General features: G+C 35.7%; 1 protein-coding gene across 1 annotated transcript; it reads right to left on the bottom strand.

Annotated features, from left to right (window-relative positions):
- Positions 1 to 780: 780 nt before the first annotated feature.
- LOC129292000 (uncharacterized) lies at positions 781 to 2,912 on the bottom strand. Its single transcript, XM_054929495.1, has 2 exons — positions 1,597 to 2,912; positions 781 to 1,514 (listed from the first exon to the last, which is right to left on the bottom strand). Exons 1-2 carry the CDS (start codon positions 1,930 to 1,932, stop codon positions 1,050 to 1,052), a joined length of 801 nt encoding a protein of 266 aa, XP_054785470.1. The 5' UTR covers positions 1,933 to 2,912; the 3' UTR covers positions 781 to 1,049.
- Positions 2,913 to 8,989: the final 6,077 nt, after the last annotated feature.

Below are 8,989 nucleotides of genomic sequence, written 5' to 3'. Positions count from 1 at the left end.
GCCAGCTCATTGTTCTCTTTCTCAATCCGGTCTTTTGTAATTAAATCAGAGACTGCACTATGGGCTTCTATACAAACATCTTCCATTCTGGGCCTCATTATTTTGGCCCACATCTTCCATTGCTTTGCTTATTCTGATGGTAATCCTCTATAGTTCATCCTAAATTTCAGACTATTTCATTTCTGGGTCTTTCCTTTTTCTTGGAATATAATATTGTTTCATTGATTTTTCTTTTCTCTGTCTGCTTTCTGAAAAGTTGTGAAACCCATTGCTAGTCCGGTCCCTATTTCACATTTAGTTTTTGTTATGCAATTCACATCTGGAGAAGATGAAGGGTTAGAGAGAGAAGATGAGATTTGGAGAAGGTACAGTAAAATTCAAGTGGCCACACAAAAAAATCAACCTCTGTTCGGTCAAATTAAACAAAGCTGCTGGATTGTACGTTTTGAATAATTAATAATTTATTTTATATCACTCAATAATATAAATTATTCAATGCTTGTTGAAAAATAGTTAGGAACTAAAGTTATGCCTTTATAAAAAAAAAAAATACACATATTCAATTAATTGTGAACTAAATTGGTATGGTTTACATGGCTCTTTACCTACATACGAGATAATGTACTGCCTAATATTTTCATATCATCATATAAAATGGAGAGTTAAGACAGATTCTTCATCTGAATTCTTCACATTCCAATCTGCCGTGAATTCTTTAAACCTGTGAGTTTGATGAAATTCAACAACAAATGATCAAACGCTACGAATAAAGTAAATTCAAGTATCAGAACTGGTAGTCACATATGAGCATTCCGACTCTAATATGACTACTACAAAAGCATAAATTCAAATTCTACTCAAATACAATGATCAAATGTTCTAGTCAAGTGCTATGTTCAAATGGCAATGGGTTGTAAGCTGCATGCTTCAACCATTTCAACAAACTGAATTTATTCTTATATCCTTTCAATGCTACAAACTTTTCCGCGCAGGCTCGAACATCATAAGATGACAAATCGTGCCAACAAATCAATATCACTCATAATAGCCTACACGGTTAGAATTTCAGCCATAATTTCAGCAGCAGAAGTTCCAGGTAATATAAGGGTGTTTACAGCAGTTCTTCTAGCCTTGTTAGGTTCATCTATTCTACTTCTTTCTGCACCAGCTATTTTTTCTGAAGCCGTGACTTTTTGCTTTTTCTTCCCTTCAGATTCAGAATATCCCACCCTTTTCCTCTTACTAGTGTTTCTTTCACTTAGAGCCTCATATGAAGTAATTAAATTCATATTTCGCAAGTGATGGCTAACTGGTCCAGCAGGAGCACCTTGAAGATCTTCTTCACCATTCCCTGATCCTTCCTCTAGGTCTACACAATCACTGGCAATGGATGTACAGTACGCATCATCTTCATCATCCACACTATTAGAGGTTACCACATCCTTGAATAAAATTGCCAATTCTTGAGCAAACAGAAGTGCTTTATACCTAAATTTTGTATATTGGGGATTTTCCTGCATGTTTACGAGTAATCAATATGAAATAATTACACAAAAGAAAGATAATACTAATAACTTCACATTAATTACTTCATACCAATTGCTTTTTCTCCCACCAATCATCTTCATCTGGTGTGTCTACCATGTTCTTTGCACTATCCCACCCAAAACCAGTCTCTGGAAAATAATTTATCCCATGTTGTCCAGTCTTTCCTAAGGTTGTACCACTTGTTTCTGAATTGTCCTTTGTCATATTTTTCTCGGTGAATCCAGAAATAATAGCTTTCCACCCAATCTTTGTAAAGGTAGTTCCTCCCCCCTCCCCTTTTTTTTGAGCAAATGTAAGGATATTTCTTTTACGTTCCCTATGGGTGCACATGGACAGGGCTGGGTTGGGCAAGGCCTTGCCCGATGCCCTGCCCAAAGGATGCATGGGCTGAAAAATGTAGCCCGCTGCCCAGCCCTACCCACAAAATGTCCTATTAACTTGGGCTGGGCAGGGCCAGCTGGGCACCTTTGGGTCGCCCTGCCCATCAAATAATCTTCCTTTCCATTAACTTCAAATGAAACTATCATAAATTAACAACAATGACCCAGCCCATCAACTCAAAATAACATTCATAAAAATGTAAACCATAAATACAAAATAACAACTATGATATCCAATTATTTATAATTCAACATCTAACTTGAAATATAAAACTATTATAAGTCTTGACACATAGTGAAATTATCCATAATGCAATCCAAAATAATAGCTACAATAATCCATTAAAAACAATAAATTTTACAAAAGTTTGGAGTATCATGAAAAAAAAATAATTTCACAGAGTAAACTTTAATTTACAAAAAGCTTCTTCCCAATTCCTCTTTTCATCTTTCCTTAAGTCTTAATAGTTAATATAATTGACCCTTTAAAAAATTTAAAAAATATATTAATGTACTCGGGCTGGGCCAAATGGGCAGGGCATGCTACCCTGCCCGTGGCTCGGCCCTGCCCGAACAATGCCTGCCCAAACATGCCCAAGTCATGTCGAGCAACTTTTTTTAGGGCCGGGTTGGACAAAATTTTATCGGGTTTGGGCGGGCATATTGGGCAATCGGGCTACATGCACACCCCTAACGTTCCCCTTTGTGAACTTGATCTAAGCATTCTCTGATAAGATTCTTTCAGATAAAATTCAGACTTATTCAAGAAAGACGCAGCAGAAGATAAATTAACATTAATTTTATTTGATTTAGTATTTCATTTAGTTTTTAGATATTTCTTTAGATTCTATTTCATTCTTTAGATTTTATTTAGATTCAATATTTTATCTATTTAAATTTTATTCAGTATTTTAAATTTTAGGAGATTTTATTTAGTTATTTAATTATTTAGATTTTATTCATTATCTTAAATAGTTATCTAAATTTTATTTTAAATTGTATTTAATATTATAAATATGACTAGTAACCTTGAAGCTAGCATATCATAATTAATAAAACATTCCTTTAAATTCCTTGAAGATTCTTCTAAACGTGGTTATTGAAAGAGATATAAAATGAAATTTTTATTTTATATCCTCTTAATAGAGTTATTTTTCTTATTGCTTTTAAACATTTGAGCATCTATCAATTTGGCATTGATTACACACATACTGGCTAAGAAACCAATCCTTCTAACAACTTGTCCAACAATGACCTAAAAAATTCAAATTCACTCACGTCAGACAATTAGCAGCAATCACTCGAAAACTTAAAACTCTCAATTTATTAAAAGAAAAGGTATAGGCACTTGAAACCTCTAGAATCAAGAAACCTAGAGATACACACCGCAGACACTATTATGAAGATGAAGAGAGCGAAGATGAGCAAGAAAACCGCAGACGCACCAGATTTCATCGCACTAAAATTGAATTTTCAAAATTCAATGGAGGTGATCCAAGAGGATGGATTTTAAAGGCTGAAAAGTATTTTAAATACTATAACACACCTGAGGAAGAGAAGGTGGATGTGGCATCATTGTCACTAGAGGGTGATTCATTGGACCTTTTTGCTTGGATCAGTCATGAGAAAAGAATCCATTACTGGGATGAACTCATGGCAGCGTTTCAGGAGAACTTCGGACCCCTTGAATACCAAAATCCAAGCGAGTTTCTTTGTAGCATCAAGCAAGAAGGGTTAGTATAGGATTATTGCATAAAATTCACAAAACGTTCAGCACAAGTGAAGAATTGGCCGGAGCATTGCTTGCTCGGCGTCTTCCTGAATGGGTTGAAGGAGGAGTTGCGATCGGACGTACACATCCATAAGCCAAGATTGGTCTACCGAGCAGTGAGTCTAGTGCTGGAAATTGAAAATAAAGTGGGTCTTAGCAAACCCAAACCCAACTCGTTCCAGACCTAAACCCGCTTCAACAACCCGACTTCCTCTCTCGCACGCAACCACCGAGGCTCTGAATATTCTTCATCGTCGAACTCACATAGAATACTAACACCAAACCCCATTATGCCTAGATCTTCAAATACGACATCACTCAAGAACTCTTCCCTGGACGTTGAGCAGTAGCGCCAAAGAGACAAGGATTATGTTTTCGCTGTGGGGACCTATTTTGTCCTGGGCACCATTGTCGAAGCTCTTTTTCCCTCATGAAAATCATGAAAGAGGACGAGGAGGTCATTTCTCCACTCAAAGAAGATGAGAATGCGAATTTACAAACTGAAGGGGCTGAAATTTCATTAAATACTATATTAGGCTGCATTTGGAGTCTAAATTGGAGATAACAATATTATATGCTGCAATAATCGAGTATGTAAAGATGTGAGAGCTGACTATTAAAGAAGATTTTTTCTCATTTTCCTTGGGAGGGCTGATTTGGTGTTGGGCAGTAAGTGGCTAGCATCTCTTTATATGGTGCAAGCTAATTGGAATGAACTCTTTATGATTTTATGGTTAAATGGCAAGAGGTATAAGCTACAAGGAGTCTTTAACACTATTAGAGAGGTTCAATTTAATTCAATGCAACAAATAGAAGCTTTCGTTGACTTTAAACCCTTTACATATTTCAACCCTGAACCTCTATTTGCAGAATTTCCATCTATTTTTGAAGAACCCCCAAACTTGCCACCATTTAAAAATCACTCACATAATATTCCCTTACTACCTGGGGCTAACCTACCCAACTTACGACCATACAAGTACCCACATTATCAAGAGGCTAAGCTTGAGAAGCAAGTCAAAGAATTATTAAAAAAGGGTTTTATACATCCCAATTCCAGTCCATTTGCCAACCCAGTATTATTGGTTGTAAAGAAAGATAGTTCTTGGCATTTTTGTGTAGACTACCAAAAATTGAATAGCATTACAGTCCCAGATAAGTATCCAATTCCCAACATTAATGAGTTATTAGATGAACTATATGTGGCGGTTTACTTTTCCAAACTAAATCTACATGTGGGTACCATCAAATTAGGATGTAACTTGAGGATATTTACAAAACAGCATTTCAGACTCACGTTACACTGTGAGTTCACAGTCATGCTTTTCGGCTTAACTAATGCACTAGCCACTTTTCAAGCAGCCATGAATGATTTATTTCGCCTTTATTTGCAAAAGTTTGTTTGGTCTTCTTTGATGATATATTGACATACAGTTCCTCTTTCCAACAGCATCGAGATCACTTGCACATTGTCTTGCAAACCCTGCAGGAAAGTGTGTTCTGTGTCAATTTAAAAAAATGCTTTATTGGGAGACCACGAATTCCCTTCTTAAGGCACAATATTTCTGCCCAGGGAGTTGAAGCTGAAGCAAAAAAGGTGGAAGCAATAGGTGACTGGCCTACTCCTAAAAATGTGAAGGAATTATGTGGATTTTTAGGCCTAGTAGGTGTTTTGTGAATAATTTCAGGATTATTGCTCATCCACTCACTAAGTTAACTAAGAAGGATGCCTTCTTATGGTCTAAACCAGCTCAGACAACCTTTAATCGCCTTAAACGTGCATTGATGATGGCCCTCGTCCTACAGTTGCCTAATTTTGAGGAAGACTTTATAGTTGAATGCGATGCATCCACAGAAGGAATTGGGGCTATACTTATGCAAAACAATCACCCTATTATGTACTTCAGTAAAGGATTCTCTTTCTCCAAGCGCTTCAAGTCCACTTACGATCGTGAACTCCTAGCGTTGGTTCTTGTGATCTAAAAATGGCACCATTACCTCTTTGGGAGGCATTTTTTTTGGGGTCAAAATAGATCACACTAGTCTTCAATATTTATTACAAAAACATATCACAACTAACACTCAACAACAGCTAATCATCAAACTCTTACCCTTTAATTTTACTATCATCCATAAGGCATGGGTGAAAAATAAGGGGGCTGATGCGTTATCAAGGTGTCCACAACATGTAGATTTTTTTCAAATGGTAGTACCTTTTGCTTTTGAGTTGGATGACCTTTCTTTTGAGTTGACATTGGATCCCTTCACTAATGAAATAATGCAGGATTTATAAAAAGATCCAACTTCTTGACCTAGATTCCACCTGGTTAATCAAAAACTTTTCTATGATCACAGAGTAGTCATTCCTTATTCATCACAGTTGCGACCAAAGTTACTAGTAGAAGCCCATTCTACTACTATTGGAGGGCACGACGATTTTCTTAAAACATTTAAGTATCTCTCAAAGAATTTTTATTGGCTAGCAATGAAAGCAGGTGTGAAGGCATATGTGTGACATTGTGCCATTTATCAGCAAAGTAAGTATCAAACTCTGGCACCAGTCGGATTTCTTCAACCCTTACCCATACCCTTCCAAATTTAGGAGGACATCTCCCTTGATTTTATCACTGATCTTCTAAAGTCTGGTGGGTTTGAGGTTATTTTAGTGGTAGTAGATCGTTTAACTAAGTATGCCTATTTTCTTGCTGTTTCATTTCCTTACACTGCAAAGAAGGTCGCCACAATCTTTTGTGAAGAAATTTTCCACCTACATGCGATACCTCGCTCAATTGTCTTTGATAGGGACCCTATCTTCATGAGCTCGTTCCAACAAGAGTTATTCCGATTAAGCCAGACCAAGTTAAAGATGAATACTGCCTACCATCCACAAACAGATGGTCAAACAAAAGTGGTCAATCGCAATCTTAAAGCCTATCTGCGATGTTTTGCCCATAAGCAACCCAAGTCTTGGCACAAGTTTCTTTACTGGGCAAAATACTCATACAACACAGGTCATCATGCGTCAACCAACCATTCACCTTTCAAGCTGGTATACGGGAGAGATCCTCTGCCCCTGCTTCCTTATGTGGAATGAAAAATACCTGTAGCTAACTTGGAAGATCAGCTTGAGACCAGAGATGCAATGATCCGACTTCTGAAGGATGACCTACACAAGGCTCAAGATCGAATGAAGGCTTATGTTGACAAGCATAGAAAGGAAGTCGAGTATGCTGTAGGCAACGTGGTATAGTTGCGAGTACAGCCTTTTCGCCAACAATCACTTACCAAGTGAAAGTTTGAAAAATTATCACCTTGTTTCTTTGGGCCCTACAAGATTCTTCAAAGAATTGGGAAAGTAGCTTATGAATTGGAACTGCCAGCTGATGCCCGTATTCACCCTATACACCCAACTCATGGGATGGATCCACTACTTACACCAGCTTCCTTACCACTATCAGCAGATTTTGAGCTACATGTAAGGCCTCATCGAGTCATAGATGGACTCATCATCATTCGCTTGAACTATTGGTGGAATGGTATGAGCGACCTATGGAAGAAACAAGCTGGGAGGACTACGACCTATTGCATGCTCAATTCCCTTCTTTTCAACTTGAGGACAAGTTGAGTTTTCAAGATAGGGTATTGATAAGATTCTTCCAGATAAAATTCAGACTTATTCAAGAAGGAAGCAACAGAAGATAAATTAGCATTAATTTTATTTGATTTAGTATTTTATTTAGTTTTTAGATATTTTTTCAAATTCTGTTTCATTCTATAGATTTTATTTAGATTCAGTATTTTATCTATTTAAATGTTATTTAGTATTTTAGATTTTAGGAGATTTTATTTAGTTATCTAGGTATCTAGATTTTATTCATTATTTTAGATAGTTATCTAGATTTTTTTTTTAAATTGTATTTAGCATTATAAATATGACTAGCAACCTTGAAGCTAGCATATCATGATTAATAAGACATTCCTTTAAACCTTTTGGAGATTTTCCTAAGCGTGACTATTGAGAGAGATATAAAATGAGATTTTTATTTTATATCATCTTAATAGAGTTATTTCTCTTATTGCTTCTAAACATTTGAGCATCTATCACATTCTTTGATCAAAATCTCAGCTGCTTTTGTATCCCATGTAGCTTTTGATTTGTCGTTACTCATAATTTCTATAAGCAAATGCACATGAGAAGGAAAACACAAGAAGATAGATAAAACAGCCATGTCTAACATAAATGAGCCTCCAGCTCTAATTATAAATGGCACACCAAGGTTCAAGAAATAAAAACAATAGTGTCATTTTTATCAAGTAACATTCATTTCATGCAGATCTGATTTGAATTGTAGCTCTCAAATGGAAAGTCTATCTCTTTTTAACTAATTCAGTTAAAAAGACAAATATCAACAGATTGAGATTTGGAGGCACCTACACTCTGGGAGTTAATTTTGTGTTTTATGCTACTTTTGAAATAGCTTTCCCATGAAATACTGATAGTTTATATCAATTCATATAAATAATGAAAAGACAGTCCTCTAGATGATCAAATAGTTAAAACAAGATAAAATAATTCCACCTGTAATCTAAAATAAACATTTATCTTTAATTTCTTTCCTACCTAAAGACCTCACCAAATTTCACATTTGTCCTGCAAAAATATCACTTTAAGAAAGATGCAGATGCAGATGCAGGCAGTACCCAAACTTCTAAGAAAGATATTTTTCAACAGCAACAAAAGATTAATAATGAGAACTGTAGGCAGATCCTGCAATTTAATCCTCCTTTCAAGTGGAGGAAAGTAATGAAACTAGCAAGAATAGTTAAAAGTTCAATGTATAACTCACAGTATTTGAGTTACAAACAAAAGTCGTATCTTTCCTCCTAGAATTCAACTCTAGATCGTTTACATTTAGAGGAATCAAGCCCTCTTATACATTCTTGAAACCAAAAGACATTGGAATCTCAAATTAGGAAATAAATAATGAATATAACAAGATTGCATTCCAGTCTACAATCCTAAAAGGTTCAGTCAACGAAGGTACAGACACATTAAGAAATTCAATAACAAAGGTTTGCCTAAGAGAGTACGGTCACAATGACCTCAATCAATATAACAAGATTATCAAAATCGTGAGAAATCCTATCATGAGAGAATAAAGAACCAAGACAAATATAATTGTTGTATTTAAAAAGAATCATATTTCTAAACAGAATAGAATAGAAAGATCAAGATATTTGGCCAAAAGATCAAGATCAAGATGTAAATATAATTTCCTTTGCCTTGTCT

The sequence above is a fragment of the Prosopis cineraria genome, unplaced genomic scaffold (assembly GCF_029017545.1).
Source record: "Prosopis cineraria cultivar Desert tree isolate PC_DT_omini unplaced genomic scaffold, ASM2901754v1 PC14, whole genome shotgun sequence".
Taxonomy (NCBI): Eukaryota; Viridiplantae; Streptophyta; class Magnoliopsida; order Fabales; family Fabaceae; genus Prosopis; species Prosopis cineraria.
This window is presented reverse-complemented; position numbering and strand designations above follow the sequence as displayed.